Source organism: Arachis hypogaea, chromosome 16, assembly GCF_003086295.3.
Source record: "Arachis hypogaea cultivar Tifrunner chromosome 16, arahy.Tifrunner.gnm2.J5K5, whole genome shotgun sequence".
NCBI classification, from domain to species: Eukaryota; Viridiplantae; Streptophyta; class Magnoliopsida; order Fabales; family Fabaceae; genus Arachis; species Arachis hypogaea.
In genome coordinates, this window is record NC_092051.1 from 12,223,430 (window position 1) to 12,249,842 (window position 26,413).

Below are 26,413 nucleotides of genomic sequence, written 5' to 3' on the forward strand. Positions count from 1 at the left end.
GGAACCGATGAGCCCACTGTTAGAAGGTATGCCTGGGCCTATATCATGATGCTGTTAGGGACTCAGCTATTTACGGATAAGTCCGGCAACCGCATTCACATTAGGTGGCTCCCATACGTAGCTAGGCTTGAGGACATGGGTGGGTACAGCTAAGGATCAACTGCTCTCTCGTGGTTATACCGGTGCATGTGCCGCGTGGCGAATAGACATATGGTGAAGTTAGCCGGACCGTTACAGCTACTTCAGTCATGGATCTTCTGGCGGTTTCTTGGATTTAGACCCACTGGATATGATACGTTCAGCTGGCCCTTGACCTCGAGGTACTATTAATTTATTCTATCGTCTGCTATTATTTTATTATACCTACGTTTATACTGTTATATTACTTGGTGTTATTTTCATTTCGTGATAACATGGGTGTGGGTTGCAGGTGGTCAGGTCACAATCCTACAGCGAGCGAGAAGGGACCTCGAATTGCAATGTGGAGGCTCAGGATAGACCTTTTACAGGCTGGGGATGTAAGTATTTGAACCACTCCTTTTTATTATAATCTCTTTTAGATTAGCAAGTGTGCATGGCTAAATGATGACGGTTTGTATTCACAGTTTATTTGGATGCCGTACAACTCTCCTGACATTCTTCAGGTTGTGCATCCGGAGATATTGGAGCCTCGGCATACGGCGTTATGGAGGTGTGTGACGGCGCTGATATATTTTGCCGTCATAGAGTGGCACCAGATAGATCGGGTGCTACCGCAGTTTGGTGGAGTACAGTCTCGACCCCAGCCTGCCCTCGACATCGACTTCTTGATGTCGAAGGACGGTAGATGTGGTGATAGTTGGTTTTCGTACAACTTGCAGTTCTGGCACCTTCATTGGGAGAGCCAGGCGGATCATGTGCTTCGGTTTGATATTGTGCCAGACCCAGGTCTGTCACATGATTTTCTGGATTGGTGGGTCCAGCATGGTAAGAGATTCATGTCACCTGAGCTGTATCTCGGTGACCCCAGAGTTGTGCCTATTTCGATCGAGGTGACACAGCGAGGTGTTGGACGAGTGCCTGACATGGATCAGGTGGATGATGTTCTGGATAGGCGTCGTGTTGAGCAGAGAGCTCGTGCTGGGACATGTAGGAGCCAGTGTGAGTGGAGGCGGCTCGATCAGGCCATGGCGGAGGGAGACGCCAGGGGGAGGGGTGGTGGCAAACGCAGGGGACGTAGTGAACAACGCAGGGTCCGTGGTGGACAGGACAACGACGGCCGTCATGACGAGGATGACGACGCATCATGATGGGGCTGGTGGGGGAGACGACGGAGGGAATGATGGTGGAGGGGGCGGTGGGATGCGGGGTGGACTAGAAGGCGGTACCCCTGGTAGAGGTGGTCGAGGAGCTCATGGTGGAGATTGGTATGGTTCTGGTGTTGGCGACGACTTGGGTGATGGTGGCGGAGGAGATGGAGGAGGGCCTTTTGGCGATTATTTTGTTGGTGTCCCCAGTAACTACCAGGCAGTTCATGATAGCCAGACATGGGTTAGTCCAGGGCAGCTTCTGTCAAACTTGTTGACTAGTGATGGTCTTGATGCAGACTTCGGAGGATCACACTTTTTGGAGGAGATCAGCGCCATCATGCAGGAGGATGATGCATCACGTCGGAGGACACATGCCTCTGCCTCCCTCCCCTTGCGAACGAATAGCTCTGCCAACCTCCCATAAGTGGCCTTCACTAGTGAGCACACCAGAAGGTTCCTGACCCCCTTCAGGATGGAATTAACGCACTCGGAGATATTCGTCGTCATGTGTCTGAATCTCCTACCCTCATCCCCATGCTGAGTCCACAACGAATAGTCAATCCTGTTAGCCCAGTCACACATGGCAGGGTCTTCAGACCGCAGAATATCAAACCAGTAATCAAATTCCACCTCAGTCTTGGCATACGCTGCATTCACAAGAAGCCTCCTTGCATCCTTACCCTTAAAGGTGAGGGCAAAATTTGCGGCCACATGTCAAATACAGAATGCACGGTATGCAGCAGGTGGTAGCCAACCTTCGTTGGGATCCTCAAGCGCAGCCTTGATACCGTTGTGCCTATCTGATATCACCAGGATACCCGGTTGTGGGGTCACGTGCTGGTGGAGATGGGATAGAAAAAACGACCAGGACTCCGCATTCTCACTCTCCACGAGTTCAAATGCAACAGGTAGGATGTTGGAGTTCCCGTCTTGTACAATCGCAACGAGCAATGTACCTCCATATTTACTGTATAAGTGGGTCCCGTCATTACTCACCAACAGCTTGCGATGCCGGAATGCCTCAATACATAGTGGGAACATCCAGAAAAGTCGGTGAAAATAGGCTTGCGAGCCGTCCACCTACTCCCCACTAGAACAGGACTCATCCTCAGCACTGCAACACTACCAAGCATCGTCAGCTGCACACCTAAGACCCATCGCGGCAGCTCGTTGTATGACTCATCCCAATCTCTGTAAATATGGGCAACGGCCTTCTGCTTTTCCAACCAAACCCTCCTATAAGTCGGCCGGAACCCAAAGTGTGCCTCCGTCGCATTCAGCAGTACCTTGATGCAGACGGATGCATCAGCTTTAACCATTGGCATGATGAAGGCCGAGATCACATGATAATCAAGACTCCTGTGATTGCTCGAGATTGACGTCGCGAGATAAGTATGAGGTCCATTGTACCGTTTTACCTCCCAAATACCCTTGCGCTGCCGGAAACTTAGCCTAATCAACTATGTGCACCCGTTTCCAAATTCGGTACTCTTCCCAACATACCTGCGATGATCGGACTCCACCAGTTTGTACTGTACCTCGCGTCGGATGATATACGTCTTCACGCTTAATACAGCCTCCTCTTTATCCTGAAATTACTGACCAACCTGAAACTATGTAAGACCTCCCGTACCCTAGGTATCTCTAGCACTAAATCCAGTGGGTTCCCCAGGAACCCTCTCCTGTCTCATGGCATCCAAGTCCAAAGATGAAAAGTGCAGATGGTACTGCTGAGTCCCAGAGCTAGAACCACCGCCAGTCCCAGCTGGATTACTCGTTGCAATGTCATCGCCACTATTATCAGCAATGAGGTCAGGCTCCACATCATCATCGTCATCATCATCGAACAATGCATCACCCATACTAGCCGGTGCCCCACATTGTAAAGAAATCGGCAACCTATCCACGATACCAACCTCTCCGCCACCACTGCAGTTGAGATCAACGGCGAACGACGGGAAGGCGACAGGCTCGTCCCGAGGTGCATTCCCAGGCATTGACGGATGTATGTGTGTGATTGTGGGGGTAAGCGCCCCCACTACAATTTGAAATATTTTTGAGTAGTATATGATAATAATATTTATTTGCCCCACTAAATTATTGAATTTGACCCCACAATCATTTTTTATTTAATTTTTAGTACTTCATAGTCAATTTAAGAATTTCATATTAGATGTTATTAGAATGATCAATTCTCAATTTAAATTAAATTTGTATTTTTCTTAAAAATCGACTCGAAAGAATATTATTTATCTTTTTTTTATGTTAGTTTTAATTTTTTTTGTAACAACTGCATTAATTGAAAGAGCTTTTACTATGAATCTCAATAAGAATTGGTTTCTAATTATATGAGAAATAAATTTCTAAATACGTATTTACTTGTATATATATAAGAATAATACTACACATCCAAGTCTTTTTATGAACTAAGTCTAACCAAGTTAAACAACAAGATTTAGAATAATGCTAGTCATAACTGATTTTTGTTATCTTAGACTAACTTGGTTGGATTTGGTTAACAAAAAAAATATGAATATGTTGTATCATTCTATATAAAAAGAGAGATATTTCGATTGTTATTGTTAAGAAAAAGATTACTTAAATTTTTTAAAATATAAAACCTAAATAATAAAATTCTAAATTACATATTATTATTTAAATTACTATTTTAGTGTTTTAATTTATAAATTAGATATTTTAAAAACTAATAATATTATATGTACATAGAAAATAACCATCTGTATATATATTGAAATAAAAAATATACATTAAAAATAAATTAAATAATATATGTATTTATATATAAATATGTAATAATTAATGAATAATTTGATAACTGATTTTTATGTACACATAATATTTTTATTATATATATATATATATATATATATATATATATATATATATATTTTGCCCCCACTATCAAAATTTTCTGGATCCGTCACTGTTCATAGGCATAGATGAAGATGCACCAGCAGGTCTCGGGCTAGAACCGGCTACCGCGCCTAGAGTTTGGGTATTCCAGTTTGAATCTCCCGAGTTAGATACCACATCAACCAACTTTGTCAACAGCTCAGGTGTCCTGACCTCGGGAAACTACCGACGACAATAGAACAGGACCTGCAAATCCTCATCACTCCCTATGATGAAAGAATCGTACTTCACGTCATCTCTCAGCACTAAAATCGGTATGCGATAGAATAACTTATGAACCCGTTTCACGCCTTGCAACCTAAGTTTTTGTATTATAGAATTCAAGAAGTCATCGAATCTTGTCGCATGTCTCATAAAAATACTCAGAGAATTTTTATCAGTGAACTTCACACCAGAGCGTGTTTTTCTCTTAATGGACCCTCTATAATGCACCAACACTACAAAACTCTCCTCACTAGCCATTTTGTCTTACTCTAATGAGAGGAATTCACGTTCACACCATATTTATACACGTCTGGGGCTTCATTATTCGAAAGAGCCAATTTCAAATTATATATTAGCTAGATTCGAACTGCATATCGAATAGCTCACCATATAATTCGAATCAGTTCGGTTCGAACTACCTAGCATGTATAGTCCCTCATAATTCGAACAGCCTTGATTCGAATTACTCATGTTTTTAGTTCGAGTTAGATTGATTCGAATTACATAGAGACATGCTTTTGGTTGATCCATGTCTCATTTTTGGGTTTTGTTGAATCATGTAATTTCTCCTCCCAACTGGCTTAATACTGCGATTTGCCCTTAATTTAAATTTTGTCTAATCAAAATAATTTTTGATAAATAATTTAAATTTAATAAAATAAGTAATAATTAAATTAAACTTTAATAATCATAAAATTCTATTTAATTATTTTGGTTGAAAATAATTTTCTTAAAAACTACATCTTAATATAATATAATAACTTGTAAATAGTCAATTATTTAATTTTAAAAAATTCGGAGTCTTACAATGACAATAACAATAACGATAACGATGATGATAATAATGATATTGGAGGAGGAAGAGGAAAAGAAAGGAGGAAATCGAAAAAATTTAAATAAAAAAAAAAAAGAGGAGGAGGAGGAGATAGAGGTGGTGGCATGGTGGTGATGATAACAACGATAATGAAAGAGAAAAATAATGAAAAAGGAAGAGGAAGAGAAGAAGAAACACCAGCAATTAAGAATGGGAAAAAGAAAAAAAAATGCAAAGAAATTTAAAAAAAAATGAAATCCGCAAAAAAGGAAACCATCAAAAGATAGTTACATAGAATGACGTGTTTAATAACATGTAACTATCAATTAGGTTATATCAATTTGATTGGATTTGGTTGATAATTAACTTAGTTATAAAACATTATTCTAAAATAAATTTCTATTTAATAAATTTCACAAATTAAATTTAATTAGTATCTTTCAATTTGACAAACTAAAAATTAACTCGCGACGAATTTAAATGAATTAATCACTCGACTAGTTTAATTTAGTTTAACGATAACCGCGTGTAATAATATAATAATATGATTCTTAATTCTAATATTAAATATTTTACATAAGCTTATTTTCCTCAATAATAATAATAATAATAATAATAATAATAATAATTATTATTATTATTATTATTATTATTATTATTATTATTATTATTATCTGTAAAGATATGTCAGTGTGTATATCTTCAAAAATTGATGAGCAAATCATATAAAAATTAGTTAATTATATATCACGACACTACAGAAGGAGTTGGTGGGCCTGCGAGTGACAATAGAAGTTGTTCTGATCTGGCAGCCCAGCTGATGCCAGCCTGGCATTTTCCCAAATTATTGTTGCGGGTCCCTTTTTCTCCATTCCTCAATTTCAAGTTTTAGTATTAAATAAAAATATTTTTTTTTCTAATTATGTATAATAATTAAATAGTTTTTTTTTTTGTTGAACAATAATTAAATAGGCTTAATTTAGTAAGTTTTTTTTTCTTTTGAATTTTTATTGATTGATAGTGTAAGTAAAAAGAATACAATAAAGATACTTTTAAAATAGTGTTAACCTCTTTTATTTAACAAACAATAACAACATTATAAAAGAAAGTTTAATGTTCGATTATTCATGTAACCTTTATTTTAGCTACTCTGCTGGGTAGATATTTGTCTATATAGTATTGTTATTTTTCCAAAAAATGTACTTATTTATTTTTAATATTTTGATATTATTATATTTTAGTGCACACATAAAGGAAAATGAAATTTTAATTTAGGGCAGACAAAAATCATACGTTGATATTTTTTTTGAAAGTTTTAAATAGAAAACAAATAGGCCTATATATTTAATTTCCATTTAAACCAAAGATACAATCAAATGTTTACTATATTGAGCAACTTCATATGATAGAATCAAAATTATTTGACAGACAAAAGATTTTTCCATAGAAAATAAATGACGTCAATTTCATTTTATCATAGTGTATCTTTTCTATCCGTTTTTTCTTTCTTTTGTTTAACAATTAATAAAGAAGAAAAAAAAACCTCAATCATGAATAAATCTAATGATGATATTTACAATAATTTGAAAAAATTACACCAGATACAATTTTAATAACAAATATATACATTTTACAATTTCAAAAAACAAATTTATCCTTTTTCAACAATTATACTTATAAGTTATTTTGACAATGATAAAATGTAAAAATATTTTATTAAAATTTATTTCAACATTTAAAGTGACTACCGTAATTAGAAACTATTGACAATATATATTCTTCTTCTTTCCTTTTTTTTTGTGGTATATATTCTTCTTGTTGTAAAGTATGAAAACTTTACTCTATCAAATAAAATGAGTTTAGTTTGTGGTACTAATGTTTTAAAGTATTTTTATATATTCAACAATTTTTTTTATATTATATGCACATTAAAATAAAGGGTATACGAGACTAAATTATTTTTATAGATGTGATAAAATCTAACCTAAAATAAAGAGTTTTTTATTATAAAAACGTACAAATTATATTCAAAAGAATATGAGATATGAAATGGGTCAATTGAGTACCAAAAGTAACAATATCTTAAACAATGGCATAATACAAGTTACAATATCTTAATTAAATTAATATGTTTTAGTTGCCACAAGTGATCAAAGTCTTACAAATAATTTTTAAATCAATCATGTGATATTTTAATAACGCAATAGCAACTAAGCAATTATTTTTCAATATTTTGTATGCAATTCAATTATATAATATTAATAGCCTAATTTATGTTTGAAAATTTAAATGAAAAATGTTTTAAAATGGTCTATTTTACTTGCTTTATATGAAAATGATAATTGCTTTTATATGACATATAATATAATTACCAAGACAAAATATGACGTGATTTATATATTATTTAATAGTAAAATTATATTGACCACTCTTAATTTAGGCAATATCACAAAAAAAATGTTTAATTACTCTGTTGGTCTCTATAGTTTCGCAAAATTTTCAATTAGGTTCCTATATTTTTTTTCTTTTAATTGGGTCTCTGCACTAATTATTTTTTCAATTAGGTCCCTCTTAATAGTAATTTGACTTAATTGTCTAGGGACTCAACTAAAAAAAGAACTTGGTACAAAGATTCAAATAAAAAGAAAAAAAAGTGTAAGGACTCAACTAAAAAAAAATTTGGTGCAGAGACCCAATTAAAAAGAAAAAAAGTATAGGGATTTAATTAAAAATTTCGCGAAACTATAGTGACCAATAGAGTAATTAAAAAAAAAACATATTCATTTATAAAAATATGCCTTAACTTATTTTATAAGATGTGATTGTGACACAACTTTTTGTTATAAACATGGCATTGAGCGCAATCCTTTCTAATAATACATGTGTAGATTAAGAGATGAAGGTTGAATTCAAAGGAGGATGGTGAGTTCTTTAATTGTCAAAAACTAATATACAATCATTATTATTATTTATTTATTTATATATGAAATACAATACTAGTATACAAGAGCAATGATTAGGTGAAGACAAGAAAAACTTGTCCGACCAGCCAGTTGCTCACACCTCACATGTGACTTAAGTAGACATTACGTAGTTAATTGCTTAATTAGTTCCCCCAATTAATCAAATCAAATCAACTCACAATCGCATAATAAGTTATTAAACCCCCTTGGCCCCTTCCCTCCCCAATGGCAATCAGTGTCGGCAAGCGGCAGGTCCTTAATTCTTTCTATTTTTTCCATGGCAAATGAAGTTAGTAGATAATTTGAATAGTAGCAATTATAATTTAATTTAGTTGGTAATATTATTATTATGATTAGAGTTTTCCTTGTTGGATGCGTAGAAATTTGATTAAATGAATAAGTGTGAGAGAGAATCAGAGCTGGCATTTCCTTTTTAGCTGTCGCTTTCTCTTACCACCCTCGTTTGTTTTCTTGTTTTGAGTACTTAACTCGCTCCATTATATACGATATACCGCTACCACTCTTTCTCTTGTTCTTCTTCTTCTTCTTCTTCCTCTTTCTTTCTTTCTCTTCTTCATGCAACTGTTCCTCAACTGCTTGCAGAGGTTTCTTGCAACTGCTTCTCAAGAACACCGGAGGAACACACACATGAAAGGTCTAGTAAGTACGTTGCTTCTCAAACTTATTTTACTTTTTATTGGTTTGATTTTTGAATCATCTATCTATCTATATATCTATCTGCCGTGTATGTATGTGTTTGTGGTTGAACAGTGACTGTGTTCCAAGTTTTTGTCTTACTGTTATTACTCTCATAATTACGAATCACGTCAATATCTTGCTGTTAAGATCATTGTTTTCTTCTAAGTGAAATCTGAGGGGAGACAAAAATTTATGAGATTGGTGACCACGCTAAGGTTGGTTGGTTGAGATATCCTTTTCTTGTCTCTGAAACCAAGCCTAGATAGATGAGATCTTTGTAGTTAGCATTAATTGCTTTACTGTTTTACACTGTTCTTTTCATGGTAGTTGCCATACTGGAAGATTCACTATTCTAGACTTTCCTAGCTTACATTCATTCATGTTGGTCCTCATCAGTCATCACCTTTTGTTTTTTCTTTTCCCTCCTTGCAATAATTATATCTTTGTGGAATAAGCTATTATAACGTTTCAGAAGCACTTTTCTGGTTACCTGGCTTTTGAGAATTATGAAGGGGGTTGGCATGTTTAATAATAACAACTGCATTCCTGTTCCAAGCGGAAGCTGAAATGGAATATTTTGTTTTGCTGTTGAAGATACTCTCTCTTTTCAAAAGTTGTGCAATGATTCAATACTGTTTGTGAATTTGTCAATTTGGTAGTGTGTTCTCTGTTTTAGGGGACATATTGCCCCTTCTAGTTCCAGCATTCTAGTGAAGTTAAGAGTGCACTTTAAAACTCTACTCTCCTTTTTTTTATGGCTCTCTTCTTTTTAGGTGGCTGTGCTTTTGCTTGTAGCATTGAGCACTGCACTGGAAAGCAATGGAGAAGAATATAGTCTTGGGCCATGTGAGCAGAAAGCATGGAACAATGCTAGGCCTCACAGTGTTTCCATCTTGGAATTTGGGGCAGTTGGAGATGGGAAAACTTTGAACACAGTTGCATTCCAAAATGCTATATTCTATCTCAAGTCATTCACTGATAAGGGTGGTGCTCAACTATATGTTCCTTCTGGCAAATGGCTAACTGGAAGTTTAAACCTTATTAGCCACCTCACTCTCTTCCTTGAAAGAGGAGCTACCATCATTGCATCTCAGGTACTTTTCTTTTCTTACTTGAATTTTAGTTCCTTTTTCTTGTTAATTTGTTTGATTGAAAAAGCTATGATTTATAACAAACATATTGAACCCTCAAACCGTCATAAAGAAAGTTAAACAAGGATGATAAATTCATGTGTGATCAATCTAATTGGCAGCTTAATGACCTATTTTCAATCACATAAAATGGTTTTTCTGTATCTCAAGCATAATACTATTTGTTGAGCACCAATTTTGCCCACTCTTAAAATTTTTGTATACATAATTTCACTCAGGACTTTGATCATTGGGATGTTTTGGATTCTCTCCCATCTTATGGTCGGGGAATTAATGTTCCAAGTGGGAGATATCGCAGCTTGATTTATGGACAGAATTTGACTGATGTGGTGATTACAGGTTATTATTGCATTAGCATCTTGTCTTTTGAAGTTTACACTCTTATAGGATTATTGGCAATGCAGTTCCTCCTTACTAAAACTTTGATACATGTTGATTAATTTCCCCAGGTGATAATGGAATTATTGATGGTCAGGGTTCTATCTGGTGGGAACTTTTCAAATCACATTCCTTAAATCACAGTCGACCGCATCTTGTAGAGTTTGTTGATTCTGTTGATGTCACAATTTCCAACTTGACATTTCTAAACTCTCCTGCATGGGACATTCATCCAGTATATTGCAGGTACAAATTGGACCATATTTATTCTCCCTGAATGAATCAAACTGTTAAGTTGTTTCGATCTTTCTCGTTTCTGTAATGCAGCAATGTCCAAATTCTGAACATAACAGCTACTGCACCTGCTGAATCTCCATTCACAAGTGGTATAGTTCCAGGTAAATTACTAAAATTAGAGTTGTTACCTACCTGATAAATGATATATTGTACAAGCAACACACCTTTGGGTAGCTAAAACCTTAGTTTTGCAAGAAATACAACTTTTATTTATGATTGTATATGTTTTTGTTTGGTTCATCAGTCCCTTCAACATTAGCCTTTGCTGCTTGCAGATTCTTCTCAGAAAGTTTGTATTGAAAGCAGCAACATTAGCACCGGTCATGATGCAATTGTGCTAAAGAGTGGATGGGATCGGTATGGTGTTGCCTTTGGAAAACCAACCTCAAGTGTCCACATCAGGGGTGCTTACCTACAATCATCATCGGGCGCCGGCCTAGCATTCGGGAGTGAGATGTCCGGAGGTATATCTGATGTAACTGCAGAGCAGCTTCATATACTCAACTCCCGCATTGGCATTGAACTGAAGACAACTAAGGGAAGAGGTGGCTATATGAAAGGCATCTTAATTTCTGATGCAGATTTGGTAAATATTGATTTGGGTATCAGCATGAGTGGAAACACTGGTCTCCATCCAGATGAAGAGTATGATCCAAGTGCACTTCCTGTTGTTGATGGCATTACTTTTAAGAACATGATTGGTTCAAATATCACTGTTGCTGGAAACTTTTCAGGATTAATTGATTCACCATTCACAACAATTTGTCTTTCAAACTTGAATTTCTCTGTCAGTTCTTCATGGTCTTGTTCTAATGTGATCGGTTTCTCCAGCGAGGTGTTTCCTGAGCCATGTCCTGAGCTTCATAACTCAGATTCAAAGTCTTCCTCTTGCTTTTCTTCTCTATACTCACCCTCTAGTTATATCTCGAGCTTATTCAATCAACATCCACAAGAATCATAGTCATTCATTTTCATTCAATCTGTACATGAGATACACAGTTCAAGTTCCTATCAAGATCTTTTCAATCTCCCTTACAATTTTCCAATAAAAGAGAATCACAGATGCAAATATGTTCCTTCTCTTAAAACTTTCTGTCAACATTCCATTGTTAGTGTCAAATCTAAACAGTGTATATTTATGTACAGCCTCAATTTCTTCATTGATGTAACAAAAATTTTGATGGTGATGTACAGCCCTAAGATGCATATTTCTTTGTTGAATGCTACCTTTTGATTTATTGTCCATGGCTGGACATTGTGATGGTAAAAATATTGCAATCCCTTTACTTGTTGGTAAGTGAGATCATTGCTTTGTTAACTTGCTTGATATTGCAATGCAAAACTGATCTTGTTGGTGAATGAATGATATTGTTTTATAGCTTCTAGGACATTGTATTTTTTTTTCTTGTCAAGTCAAACACAACCAACCAACCAACCTTAAACTAATATGCAAAATGGTTAAAAATTTGAGGATAACAATTATAGGAGTGTGTGATGTACAATTGAACACGGTTGAAAGGTTACTGTCCAAAATGTTATGTCAGTTCAGTGATCTTTCACTCTTTTTTTATATGCTTTTTTCTCCATTGCTAGACAGCTATATATTCTTAATTCTTAACTAAATCTAATGTATAGCGAGTGGCCACCACACCAATTTCCATCAATGGTAGTTCATTGTCCCACTCCACCCTGGAACTGGGGATCCCCAAGTAGCTAACTCACAAAAATTCAACCTTCTCAATGGGACCACCACTTAAACCAGCACTAAGCATGCAAAAACATAGTAGTGACCAATGATCATCATTGAATCTACAAGCCATCCGTTCTATCATCATTCACATTCACATCTGACATAGTACTATGATTTCTTCATGGCTTGCTTAATTGTAAGATTAAGAATTCTTGAGTACATTAAGCCAATAACCTCTCCACCAATTTATCTATAGTTAGATATAAAAGTGAGCTACTTATCACCCCAAAGAGTAAGCTATTTTGGACACCAACTTGAAAAACACATACTGTGACAATTAGTCTAATCGGAAGAACCTTTTATTTATTCAGCAGACATGAATGATTGATTCATGTCATGGGGGTTCGGCTATATTTTTATGTTGGTTGCCGAAGACCTAACACAACCCTCCTCCTTTATCCGGGCTTGGGACCGGCTATGTACCGCAAGTGTAACATAGGCGGAGTTACATGAATGATTGATTCACTGACCAATTTATGCCTGTAACCACTCTAATGCCCTACCCTCATAATATTATTCCATAATAACTAAACTAGCTTTTCCTAAGGAAAAGACATACATGCAGAGAATGTAGCAAAGGGCAACTAAACCACAAACATCATCTAATAATGAAGATTGAGATTGGAGCTAATGAAAAGAAGAGTATATATCCAAATATATCCTAAGAAATTTCGTTGAGGACGTTTTCATCTCCAAAATAAATTATTACATAAAAGTTTCTGAACTTTATAAAAAGTAAAACATATATATCCAAATAAAAACAACAGATCTGAACTTTATATATCTTATTTTTATAAAGTTTAAATACCTAATGTAATAAAATTTTCTTAGAGTTAAAAACATCCGACTTAAAATTTTTTAGAAACATTTGAATATATACTCAAAAGAAAAATCATTTTGAGTCACTTTATGGGTAGACAACGAAGATTTTAATACCATTATTAAATACTTAAAAAAAATATAGAAAAGTAAAAAATAACAATACAAATATTACCTGATGTGAAATTTTAGATACCCTGTAATACCCAACTCCTTAACAATATCGTGATTCATCCAATACCGTTTATGAATAAGTTGATATCTATTTTAAGAAAGTTGGTGTACTTAATTTTACTCTCTATATTTGGTCACCTCCTGGCTCCTGCTGTCATTTTGTATCTTAAGTATAACTGTTACAACTGGGTTCAATTCTTGCATTGTTTGAGTAAGGAAAGTATTTGCCATAAATTAAAAGACAGAGAGAATTTGGTTTTGCAATAAGATCACATGGTTTTGTCCCTTCCTAATCGATCATGTGGATAATAATTCAGGCGGGAATCATAATTACATGACACTGCTAACACTTCCCGTTTTCGAGCCAGCACCCCATATTGTCAATTGGCAAAGATGCCATTATGGTGCTAATATAGTGATATATACACTTTTTTTTTTTTTACCAAAGATATGAAGACTCGAACCCGCATCCTCTTAAATGAGTATGGAAAGATTATGCCATTTGAGCTATTACTCATTGGCATAGTGATATATACACTTAGAAGATATATTTGCTCTGAATTAATAATTATAGCTTTTAAGTCTTGTAAAAAATTCAAAAATTGAACACCCCTTAATACAGTATAATAATATATACTACACATTTAATTTTTTTTGTGAACTAAATTTAACAAGGATAGTTTAACATAATAAAAATCAGTTATAACTAACATTATTTTAAATTTTACTGTTTAATTTAATTAGACTTAATTTATAAAAAAAATTAAAGGTGTAATATTATTCAATATAATAATGCTAAAGACAAAAATTAAAATTTATTTTATTTAATATTTATTAATTTTATAAAAATTAATAAATATTAAATAAAATAAATTTTAACTATTTTCAACTAATTATTTTTATCGTCAAATATTTCCGCCTTGAAGAATAAAAATAGAAATATTCCGTGAGATGATTGAATAATTGTAAGCCCCTTAAAATATGTAATTGTAGATTGCTGAAGGTGATGATGATCAAAATAATTGATTATTTAATTCTAATTACAGAGTTGTTCTAAACTTATAATTACTATAAGATACGTGTCTTTTTCTTAGGACTATTAGAGGAGCTCCAACATAACCCGGATTTGCCCCTCCCTTCATCACTTTCTGCTATCATATCCATTAGCATTCCCTGAAAATCCTCCATCATGCATTTCTCACCCTAAAAAGTAAAAATAATTAGGAAAGAGTTCATAACTTGAGATATGCATATCATGAATTAAGGAAATTCATAACTGTTCGCAGTTGATACATGTAATTGCGATTATACTAAGTGTACACTAAAATTAGTTACCAAAATCAACTATAAATATAAAATACATGTTAGAATATAAATACAAGTTGAAAATAAATTAAATCACATGTATATTTATATATAACATTATAACTACATTTTTTTTTTTTACCAAAGATATGAAGACTCGAACCCGCAACCTCTTAAATGAGTATGGGGAGTTTATGCCATTTGAGCTATTACTCATTGGCTATCTATATAACTACATTGATGGTTGATTTTAGTAACAATAACATTTTTGCATGAATTGAGGGACTACCTGGTGTTTCACTTTCTGCATTGTCAAGACCATTTCTTGCATGAAATCAACAAATCCCTGTAATATGATAACCACAAATGATTAAAGTTAAACAAGGAAAAAAATGGTTCTCAACTCTCCAATGGAAGAAAAAGAGACACACATACATAACAAACCTCATCATCGTCTTCTCCAATAAAACCAAACATTCCCGCGTCATATATCATTCTCTTCCCTTTATTAGACAAAACTGGACTCGGAAGTAAAGAAAAGCGAAAAGTTACTAACAGAGAAATTGCAATGCATGTATAAAAATATTTTCATGTGAATATATAGTTGAGAACGTGAAATTGTTTGACACATTTGACTATAATTCGTTCTCGTAATAATAAAATAAAAGCACACCTGAATATGCCTCTTGAATATGCTGAAACTGTTTCTTTGCTTCCACCGCAAGCTTTGGTTCTTTGATCCACCGATCAGGGTGCCATTTCTGTTATACAAGACTCATAATTTAGAGCAATATATACTAACTTAATAACAGCAATTATGAAAATAAACCGAAATTCCTATGCATGAAATTGGAATACCGTACCAGGGCCATCTTACGATAAGCGCAACGAATTTCGTGATCGGTTGAGTGCTTGCGAACCCCAAGCACCGAATAATAACAACCATCACTCTTAGACTCCACCACACTAGACATCTTCCTTCCTCTGATCTTCAACAATTGAATAGCATGTATTGTATATACAGTTGGATCTGTTATTTCAGTTATTATTAGTCAGCAACGTGGCGGAAAAAATAACATGTTATTACTTAATATTACTGATATATATTAAGTCACGGTTTGTGTTTGTGATGAAAGTTAGGAAAGTTCCAGATGTTTCTGCAGGGTCTTCTACCACCACAACTTGCGTGACTTTCTTCTATTCCTTACTTTTCAGCCACATAAAATTCTATTTTATTTATTTATTTCTTAGGTTCTGTCCATGGAAAAGCCGAAGGAGAGAGAGAAAAAAAGTGGTGGTCGGTGTATGGTTACTCACTTATGTGGCTTGCATTCACCGATCTAAGGCTTACACATACATAGACAAGTCTGTTTTAATTTAGTTAACTACTTGTCACCGTAAGATTGTGCATGTATTCAGAAAGAAGCTCTGGAATAATGTTAGTTTTGCTTTTGCATTTTGCATAATTTTCTTTTTTATTATTTTATCTTAGATGTATAAAAACAAATTAATGAAATTTTTTTCTCATATCTCTTCACACGACACATTAAAGATTAATCTATCCCAGATTAAAATTTCAACTAAGGGTTTATCATTGGCATTATAACATCACAAACCTACATACTCAGAGATACAACATTTAAGAGTTCCATTCATTATTTAGCCTTAACAAAATTTCGAACTTAGATACAGGTCTTCTAAGTTCTAAGAGACACCAAGATATGCTATAGTTGCATCTTCCACTTTTTTTTTTTTTGAACGTCATCTTCCACTATTATTGGAAACATGATAGCTCCCAAATATTTTCAACTTTAATGTCAAAGCCCAATAATTTTTGGTCTTTGGGCTACATTGTAACATATTATAAAAGAAAACGCCAACACATAATACACTGCTGCCTTCCAGCCCAAAAAATAAAACCTTAAAAATAATACACTGGTGTGTGGTGTAGACTGTGGAGAATTAAGCCGTTTACTCCCAGACCAAAAACAAAAAAACCCGTTAACTCCATGTCCAAAAACGCATAACCATTCAGTCATTCAACTGGAGAGCAATTTTCTCTCAACTGGAGAGAGATTGTACATGCAGGAATTCTCTGTAAGAGAGATTACCTATCACAAAACACAAAATAGCCATTAGAAGTTAAAATCTTCTATTCATTAACACAAAACAACACATATCTATTCGGTAGAATCCACACACATAACAATACATCTTTATTTCGTAGCATCCTCACACAAAACCATCATTTTAGCACTACATTGAAGGTAAGAGCTTTGGCGGAGTTTATTGCAGCAAGGATGGCATTGTTTCTTAGTGACCCTATAGAAGGAAAAACAATAATAATCAGACAGGAGGAGCAACATGTTTTCAAGTCAGAATGCATCAAGTTGGAAAAATCATAGCAGATAAAGAGATTAATTTTAAGACAATCAATAATGTTCTAATGGGGATATGGAAAAATCTGAAAGGATTATCAATCTCTGAAGTGGGAAGAAACAAGGTGTTAATAAGCATTGAAGACAAAAGAAGAAGGCAACAGATCTTAAAAGGGGGCCATGGAGTGTAAGGGGCTATCTAATCTATCTAAAACTGTAGCCACAAAATGAGTCAATACATGAAGTTGATCACAGCTTTTTAGAATTTTGGGTACAGATTCATGGCCTGTCTTTGGAATACATGAATGTTAGAACAGCCAAATTTATAGATGAAAGAATGGGAATAGTGGAGGAAGTGGAGGACCCATTCAAAAACAATATTTTGGTAAGATCTTTTCTCAGAGTAAGAGTGGCCATGGAAGTTACAAAGGCACTACCTACTGGATTTTGGATGAGCAGGGACAATCTTCCTGATACTAGGATTCACTTCAAATACGAAAGACTGCAAGATGCATATTGCTTGAACTGTGGAGTCTTAGGACATGGGAGGAAGGAGTGCAACAAAGAAAGGGTGATGACCTCATGGAACTGGGATATGCCTAAATACACAGCAGGAATGGGGTCAATCAAGCAAAAGCAATTCATGTTGCAACGGAGAAGGAGGAGGAGCAGTGCAACAAAGAAAAAATAGAGAAAGGAGGGGAGGCGCGTGGAAGAACAGAATACAACATGCGTGGCAGAGCTACAGGAGTCTGCAGCTAGTGGAGTAGGTATTGATTAGGCAAAAAATACAGAGAAGAAGGGAGAAAAAAGATTCTGGAAGTTAGGAAAGTAGAGAAAAAGTAAGAATGGAAGTAGCAGAGCAGGTGGGAGAAATCCCAAAAAATCAGCTGACTAATGGAGAAAATCAAGGGAAAGAAAATCAGAAACTGATGGGGATATTGGATAAGGTTACACAACAAGAAAGAAGTAAAGAGGCCAACTGGAATATAGATAAAAATGGGCCTGGCCCAATAGAGAAGGTAGAACAAGACTTAGGAGGCATAAGAAGATTTCAAAAAGGAGAGCCCAACAAAAGGTGCCAAAGGAATGCAAATTATAAAGAAGAAAAAAGTTACTCATGCACCAACGGTCCAGGTAAAGATAATACAAGGCTGCCAACACATACTAGACATGGAAGTAGAGAACAGATGCAGTAGGAAAAAGCTACTGAAAAAGAAAGGACCAAGACAATAAAGGAGCTATTAAGGGAGAAATTTTGAAAGAGAAATGAAGCCAATACAGAACAGAGGATGATTGAGCATAGGAAAGTCATAGTAACGGGAACTAGGGAGGAGGCGCCAAGTGAAAGCTTATGGAATTTTAGAAAACAAAACATGGAGGAAGTGGGGAAGAAGAAAGCCAGGAAAACACAAGTCCATAGAGATGGTAAGGGAAGCTTTTACTTGGTGGAGCTGGCTAGTGAAGATGATGAAGAGCAAGAATAACAACATGATAGGAAAAGTCCAGAAAATTGGGAAACTGAATTGGCAAACAAGATGCAATGCAAACTTAATATTAAAAGAAAAAGGGATGCGATAGAAAGCCTCATAATGCTGGATTCAGATGAGACAGAGATGGAACAACAGACCATGATGATGAGAAGCAAAAGGGGCAGAGTTGAGAACAAGACCAAAGGGAGAAGCACAGAAAGACTGACTATCACAGGTGATCATAGTAACTTTTCTTTTGATATGGCTGAGGAGGCGGGCCGACACATGCCCCACCTCGAGCCATGAGTGTTTTAAGTTGGAAATGTCGCGGGGCTGCAGCACCTGCGACAGTCTCAGAGGCTCAGGACCTCTGTAGGAAACTTAAACCAGATATTTTGTTCTTGATAGAAACAAGGGCCAAGGAATGTAGAATTATGAAACTTAAAAGGAAGTTACATTTTGAGAAACACTTTTGCGTGGAACCCCAGGGCTTGTCCGGTGGTCTATGCCTTTTGTGGAATAAAAATCTTGATGTTGATGTTTATGCATGGTCTGATAATTATATAAAAGCTAAAATAAAAGATGATAATAACTATGAATGGAGTTGCTATTTTGTGTATGGGAATCCAAAATTTCAACATAGAAAGGCTCAATGGAAGGAGTTGTCAGCACATAACAGACCAACGAATGATCCATAAATATTCATAGAAGACTTCAATGATATTTTAGATCAAGAAGAGAAAGTAGGATTACACCCAAAGCCTCGAAGTCAAATAGAGAAATTTAGAAAGTTTATCAATTATAACGGGCTAACGGATCTTGACTTAAAAGGTGGTAGATTCACGTGGTTCAGCAACCCGAGGAATGGATTTGTCACTAGAGAGAGGTTAGACAGAGCCTTGGCAAATTGGGCTTGGCGCATGCTATATCAGAATGCTACACTTACTGCTCTACCGGCAATTAGCTCAGACCATTGTCCGATACTTCTATAGCTAAAGCCAAAGGGAAGAAGTTCCAAGCAGTTCAAGTATGAGGCTTATTGGGAAGACCATGAAGAATGCAAGGAAATTATCAAAAGAGTATGGAGTAAAAACGAAAATCAAGGAGGCAAATGGAAAGATCTCTCAGGAAAAATAAGGAACTGCAAAATTAAATTGAGCAAATGGAGCAAAGAAACCTTTAGAAAAGCAGATAGGGAGATAAAAAGGCTGAAGGAAGAGCTGATGCAGCTTCAGAAAAGAGACCTAACGGAGGATGTTCAATAACATATTATAACATTGAAGAAAGAAATTGAAGCCTTATAGAGAAGGGAGGAGAAGTACTGGGGCCAATGATCCAGAATCAAATGGTTGAGGTGGGGTGATAAAAATACCTCATTCTTTCACGCTTCAACAATACAAAGAAGGGATCGTAATAGAATTGAAAGATTAAAAAATCAAGAGGGACAATGGATCAGTGGCAATAAGGAGATAACATCTTTAATTGAAGAACATTTCACCAAGCTTTTCACAATAACGGGTGGAAGGAACTTTGAAGACAGCATAAGGAAGATCCCGAGGAGAGTTACCCAACAAATGAACGAGGAGCTACTACGGGGTATTAATGATGCAGAAATTAAAGAAGCAGCATTTTCGATGGGGAGCCTAAAAGCTCCAAGTCCAGATAGTTTAAATGGACTCTTTTTTCAAAAGCATTGGGATGTAATCCATAAGGAAGTAAGCGCAGTGGTGAAAGATGTTTTTGCATCTAGAACAATACCAAAGGAAATGGGAGAAATAACAGGTTGTGCTTATACCGAAAATCAAACAGCCTGAGAGTTTGAGCCAGCTGAGACCAATAAGTTGCTGCAACTTTGTCTATAAAATTATAACAAAGGTAATTGTAATCAGGCTGAGGAAGATACTAGACAAGATCATTTCTCCTATAAAAAGTGCTTTTGTTGGTGGAAGATACATTTAAGATAATATCTTGATCGTACAAGAAGTGTTCCACAGCCTTGGAAAAAAGGAAAAAGGAGGATCACGAAATCTAGCAGTCAAGTTAGATATGAATAAGGCGTACGATAGACTAGAGTGGAATTTTTTGGAAAAAGTATTACAAGCATTTGATTTTGATCAAAGATGGGTCAAGATCGCTATGGAATGTGTCAAAAGTGCTTCTTATAGGATTAAAGTAAATGGAAACTTCAGTAAGGTCATTAATCTATAGAGAGGCCTCAGACAGGGCGACCCACTGTCTCCCTACCTTTTCATATTAGCAGCTGAAGTATTTACCATTCTTATGGAGGAGGCATACAATAAGGGAGAGATTACAGGTTTCAAGGCAGCACCTACAACACCTACCATTACACATCTTTTGTTCGCAGATGATTGTATAGTCTTGGCTGAAGTAAGGGAGGATGAACTTTATCAAATTATACAGATTTTGAATCAATACACAAAAGCATCGGGACAGATGATAAACTTGGAGAAGTCGAGGATTATTTTTGGAAGCCAAGTTCCTATCCAAACGAGGGTAAATATTGAGGAGATATTAGAAATGCCTACATGGGAGGAACCAGGAAAATATCTTGGCTTACCGGCACAGTGGGGAAGATCCAAAAATAAGGCACTAACATGGATAGAGGAGAAGGTGATGAATAAGTTAGAAGGCTGGAAAGAAAAATTGCTAAATCAGGCGGGTAAAGAGATCTTAATTAAGTCTGTGATACAAGCAATTCCAGCATATATTATGAATGTTGTGATGTTGCCAAAGAATTTCTGTCAGAAGATCTGCACGATAATATCAAAATTCTAGTGGGCAAGCTCAGGGAAAGAAAAAGGGGTGCATTGGAGAAGTTGGACTAAAATCAGCATGAGCAAAGAGGATGGAAGCTTAGGGTTCAGGGACATGCAAAGCCAGAACCTGGCGTACCTAGCGAAACAAGCTTGGAGAGTAACTAGGAATCCTGATGCCATTTGGGTAAAAATACTGAAGGGTATATACTTTTCAGAAACAGATTTTTGGGAAGCCAAGGAGGGGAAAGGAAGATCTTGGACTTGGAAAAGCATAATACAAGGAAGAGATTTTTTAAGAAGGAAAGGAAGATGGAGCATCAGACAAGGTAAATCAATTAAAGTGACGGAAGATAATTGGATTATTGGGATAAGTAGAAATCAAGCAACCATGAACACAATAGTGGATAGAGTGAGTGATTTAATGGAGGAAGGTGGAGGATGGAATGAAAACAAAATTAGACAATTTTTTTCACAGAACATACGAGATATGATCATGAAAATACCAATAAGCTTTATTAATAAAGAAGATCGGATAATGTGGCCTTACAGATATGATGGAACGTATACAGTGAAGACAGGTTATTATGTGGCAAAGATGGAGAAAAGAGAACATGAAACAAGTTTAGCATCATCAAGTACAAATTTAAAGGAACTTTGGAAGGGAATCTGGGGAATGCGAGTCCCTAAAAAAATCAAAATGTTTGTATAGAGGGCTGCACATAATATAATTCCAATAAATAATAATCTATGTAAGAAAAGAATCATAAGAAGCCCTATATGTCAAATTTGTGGAACTGAAGTAGAAACAACAGAGCATGCACTATTACTGTGTCCCTAGACAAGGGCTGTGTGGTTTGGTGCTCAAAGTCAATGCATTCCAACACCAGAAAATGTTACCTCATATGGAGTATGGCTATTAGAGAATATGAGGCAAATTAACAGGGAGGGCAAAGAAGTAAAAGAAACTAAGATAAACAAATTGGGATACCTAAGCTGGAAAATTTGGAAATCCAGAAATTATGCAATTTTTTGAAATATAAACACAGAACCAATGGCAACAATTACAAGGGCGAGAATTTTGGAAACGGAATTCGTGGAGGCAAATAAATTAGATGAACAGAAGCAGCCAATCACAGACAAGAGAAACAGTATTGAAAATAGAAATTCTTATAGAAGAAGGGTTACCTGGAGGCCGCCAACAGGAGACAGGCTCAAAGCGAATGTCGATGGAGCTTTTAGGAAGGAATCCGGAGAGGGCACAATAGCTGTTATAATCAGAGATAAAGTAAGAAATTTGGTAGCAGGATCAGCTGAAATTGTCAGAGCAACATCGAGTTTAATAGTGGAATCAATGACATTAAGGAGTACTCTTATTCTAGCAAAAAATCTCCAATTAGGAAATATCCTATTTGAATCGGATAGTTTACCTCTCATCCAAGCAGTGAAAGCGAAGGAAACCGTCGGTGAGATAGATCTGATTCTAAGGGATATCTATGTCCTGGTGGAAGGTATATCGAATAGCGGTTTTACATGGACACATAGAGAGGGCAATCAACTAGCACATCAAGTGGAAAACCTTGCGATAAATGGCAAACTGAATCGAAATTGGACTTGGGACCAACCAGTGGAAATTAGAGAAATTGCAAGAAGAGAAACACAGAGGAATTTCAAAGAGACCATGACCAACCAGAACGGAAGAAGAGTGACGGCCATAGTAGAGTTTCAATGCACCAGCCACTAGGACATGGCAACAAGGTAACCAACTCTGACTTAGGGCGGGGACAACTTGCAATGTACACAGCTCTTCGTACCTGGGGATAACAAACTCACATACAGGACGGTTGTACTGGTGTGGTAGAGACATGGCCACCATTGTCATGAAAGCAATAGCTGTATAAGGGGCAGCGACAGTGAAATCTGAAATTGAAATTGAAATTGAAATCGGAGAAATGGGAGAGACAGCTTCTGCGACTGCGTCCACCGTCGACGACGATTTGCTTCTCAAGAACTTCTTTGCCGAAGTCAGCAAAGCCGAGAGGGACAACGAAGTCGCTAGGATTCTCTCTTATTTTAAGTTGAATCCATTTGAGTATCTAAAGCTTCCATTTGACTCATCACCTGATGATGTGAAAAAGCAGTACCGCAAGTTGTCTTTGATGGTTCACCCTTAAGCATCCACAAGCAAAGGAGGCTTTTGGAGCCCTAGCAAAAGCCCAACAATTATTACTAGACCAAAAAAAAAAAACTGATGGGAGATTGTTTATCGTTGTATTATTAGTAATGCTACATATCCAAGTCTTTTTATGAAGTCTAACCAAGTTAACCAATAAGACTTAGAATAATGTTAGTTATAGCTAATTTTTATTATGTTAAAACTCCGGGTCCTGATGGGTTTCAAGCTTTCTTCTTCAAAGAATATTGGGAGATCATTGGTCTTGATGTTTGGAAGATGGTTAAGCAGACATTCTCCGGTGTTACTCTTGATCCGAGAATGATGGAGACTTTACTGGTTCTTATTCCAAAGATTGAATCACCGGTATCTATGAAAGATTTCAGACCGATTAGTCTCTGCAATGTAGTTTACAAGATCATCACGAAGGTCCTTGTTAATAGGCTCCGTCCTCATCTTGCGGAGATTGTTGGCCCGCTTCAAGGAGGATTTATTCCGGGACGAGGAACGTAACTCTTGACAATATCATTATTGCTCAAGAAGTCCTCCACTTTATGAAGAAGACTAAATCAAAGAAAGGCACACTGGCCTTTAAGATTGATCTGGAGAAAGCTTATGACAGAGTTGACTGGAGATTTTTAACTCATACCCTTAAGAGCTTTGGTTTTCCTATTCCTACAATTAATTTGATTATGAATTGTGTCACTGTTTCCTCCTTATCTATTCTTTAGAATGGGAATCGTCTGAATGGCTTTACTCCTAGTCGAGGTCTTTGACAAGGAGACCCTATGTCACCCTATCTTTTTGTGTTGTGTATGGAGGCGATTGGCATGCTTTATTAGTCATCAGGTTGATTTGGGCTTGTGGGAGCCGGTTGCTATTTCTAGAGGGGGACCAAGAATATCCCACTTAATGTTTGCAGATGACTTGCTTCTATTCTGTAAAGCTACAAACAGACAAGTGCAAAATGTGATGTTGGTTTTAGAGACTTTTTGTAAAGCATATGGGATGAAGATTAATGTGGAGAAGTCTAAAGCGCTTTGCTCCAAGAATGTCTCTGCAACAAGAAAAGAGGTTTTCATTGGGGTATCCTCTATCAGATTTGTCCAGGACTTGGGCAAGTATCTTGGAGTTACCCTTAACCATTCTTAGGTGACCCGTTCAGCTTTCAATGGTGTCTTGGATAAGATTCGGAGTAGACTAGCAAGCTGGAAAGGGAGTTTACTCAATCGTGCTGGTAGACTCTGCTTGGTTAATTATGTTGCAGCCGCTATTCTCACATACCAGATGCATGTCTCTATTTTTTCCAAAGAAATCATTAGTAAATTAGAGTCTATGATGAGGAATTTTCTTTGGAAAGGACAAGTTGATGGAAGAAGATTGAATCTTATTAGTTAGAAGGTACTGGTTACTCCAAAAAAATATAGAAGTTTGGGGATTAGAGATCCTTATTGTGTAAATATTGTTCTTCTTGGGAAGCTAGTTTGGACTTTTTTCTAGCAGCCAAACAAGTTATGAGTCCAATTGTTGGATGCCAAATACCGATCATCTCTATTATGACTGTTTTAGTTGTCCTAAGAACAAGGACTCTCCCATGTGGAGGAGTCTTTGCAAGGCTTGGAAAGTGTTGAAGGATGGGTTTGCTTGGTGTATTGGGGATTTGAACCAGAATTTTTTTTTCTAGATGGAGGAGAGAAGGACGGTTATCTAATGAGATGTATTATGTTCACATTTCTGATTCGAATCTCTGGATACAGGATATTTGGTCGGTTGGTAGGTGGCATTTGGATACTCTTTATTCTCCTTTATCTCAAAATCTGAAAGGTAATATTCTCTCTTACAATCCAGATGTGCAAGCAGGTCCGGAAGTGGGTTGGTATTGGTTTGGGTCTGCTGCCAAAGTCTATGACTCATGCAATAGTTACTTGTGGTTGTATAAGCAGCTGTTTAATTGGGAGGAGCGGGAGAATTGGCTTTAGCGTCAGCTTGTTCCGGAAAAGTACAAGTTTTTGGCTTGGTTGTGTCTTAAGGAGGTTCTTCCTACTGCAAGTTTTCGCTTTAGAAGAGGGATGTCGTCATCGGATAGGTGCCCAAGATGTATTTCTAGTCAGGAATTGGTTTTACATTGTATTCGGGATTGTCCAAAAGCTCAGCTTGTATGGCATATGTTGGATATTTCTTGTCATCCTTTGGATTTGAAGAACTGGTTCTTGTATCATAGCAGAGAGCCTCCGTTCAAGTTCTTTTCGGGACTTTGGTGGATATGGCGAGCAAGGAATAATGACATCTTTAATCCTCATGAAACTTGGCCTCCAGAAAAAGTGATTTGTCTGGCATTAACTTCAGAAAAGGAGCTTAGGAATATTTTTGAATTACAATGTATGTCCTCTCCCTCTACTCTAAATGGTTTTTGAAATCCCTGTCCATTGGTACTTTTAAGATTAATTGTGATGCTAGTTATCTTGATTCGGGTGATAATATTGGTTTTGCTTGTATTATTAGAGATTGTAATGGGAGTTGGCAAAGGGGTGTTTGGGAATGATTGAGAGTAATAGTGTTCTTCAAGGGGAATTGTTTGCTATTTGGAAAGGATATCTCTTAGTTTGGGATATGGGTCAACGAGATGTTATTTGTGAGACGGATTGTGTGGAAGCATTTAATCTTGTTACTAATCACCAATATGGTTTTGGGTTTATTGATCCATTGGTGCTCAAAATAAGAGATATCATGCATTAAAATTGGCGTGTTGACTTTCGTTTGATTATGAGAGATGCAAACACGGTGGCAGATACTATGGCAAAGATGGCGATGAAGTTACAACTTTCTCAGTTTAAGAGTA

The 26,413-nt window shown here is 36.2% G+C and overlaps 3 protein-coding genes across 4 annotated transcripts; 1 reads left to right on the forward strand and 2 right to left on the reverse strand.

Annotated features, from left to right (window-relative positions):
• Positions 1-2,003: 2,003 nt before the first annotated feature.
• Positions 2,004-2,608, reverse strand: LOC112756654 (uncharacterized). The gene is made up of 2 exons (XM_025805277.1): positions 2,290-2,608; positions 2,004-2,218 (listed from the first exon to the last, which is right to left on the reverse strand). The coding sequence occupies exons 1-2, from the start codon at positions 2,606-2,608 to the stop codon at positions 2,004-2,006; spliced, it is 534 nt and encodes a 177-aa protein (XP_025661062.1).
• A 6,022-nt stretch (positions 2,609-8,630) lies between these two features.
• On the forward strand, positions 8,631-11,999 carry LOC112756430 (probable polygalacturonase). Its single transcript, XM_025805019.3, has 6 exons — positions 8,631-8,864; positions 9,677-9,997; positions 10,273-10,393; positions 10,504-10,678; positions 10,760-10,830; positions 11,005-11,999. Exons 1-6 carry the CDS (start codon positions 8,781-8,783, stop codon positions 11,688-11,690), a joined length of 1,458 nt encoding a protein of 485 aa, XP_025660804.1. The 5' UTR covers positions 8,631-8,780; the 3' UTR covers positions 11,691-11,999.
• Positions 12,000-14,424: 2,425 nt separating this feature from the next.
• Positions 14,425-16,188, reverse strand: LOC112758019 (uncharacterized). 2 transcript variants are annotated; one of them, XM_025806579.2, is made up of 5 exons: positions 15,641-16,188; positions 15,451-15,538; positions 15,222-15,295; positions 15,067-15,123; positions 14,425-14,675 (listed from the first exon to the last, which is right to left on the reverse strand). In XM_025806579.2, the coding sequence occupies exons 1-5, from the start codon at positions 15,749-15,751 to the stop codon at positions 14,541-14,543; spliced, it is 465 nt and encodes a 154-aa protein (XP_025662364.1). In that variant the 5' UTR covers positions 15,752-16,188; the 3' UTR covers positions 14,425-14,540. The 2 variants fall into 2 exon arrangements, with proteins under 2 accessions (XP_025662364.1, XP_025662363.1); XM_025806578.3 differs by having other exon boundaries at positions 15,213-15,295; positions 15,641-15,983.
• Positions 16,189-26,413: the final 10,225 nt, after the last annotated feature.

Excerpts from the sequence above, each read along its gene's own strand:
- LOC112756430 (XM_025805019.3), top strand. The coding sequence starts at position 8,781 with ATGCAACTGTTCCTCAACTGCTTGCAGAGGTTTCTTGCAACTGCTTCT. Across the intron at positions 10,394-10,503 it reads GACTGATGTGGTGATTACAG|GTGATAATGGAATTATTGAT; the intron begins GTTATTATTGCA and ends TAATTTCCCCAG. Across the intron at positions 10,679-10,759 it reads ATTCATCCAGTATATTGCAG|CAATGTCCAAATTCTGAACA; the intron begins GTACAAATTGGA and ends TCTGTAATGCAG.
- LOC112758019 (XM_025806578.3), bottom strand. The coding sequence starts at position 15,751 with ATGTCTAGTGTGGTGGAGTCTAAGAGTGATGGTTGTTATTATTCGGTG. Across the intron at positions 15,124-15,212 it reads ACGATGATGAGGTTTGTTAT|GGATTTGTTGATTTCATGCA; the intron begins GTATGTGTGTCT and ends ATCATATTACAG. Across the intron at positions 14,676-15,066 it reads TGCAGAAAGTGAAACACCAG|GGTGAGAAATGCATGATGGA; the intron begins GTAGTCCCTCAA and ends TTTACTTTTTAG.
- LOC112756654 (XM_025805277.1), bottom strand. The coding sequence starts at position 2,608 with ATGGTTAAAGCTGATGCATCCGTCTGCATCAAGGTACTGCTGAATGCG. Across the intron at positions 2,219-2,289 it reads GCATTCCGGCATCGCAAGCT|ACGGGAACTCCAACATCCTA; the intron begins GTTGGTGAGTAA and ends CGATTGTACAAG.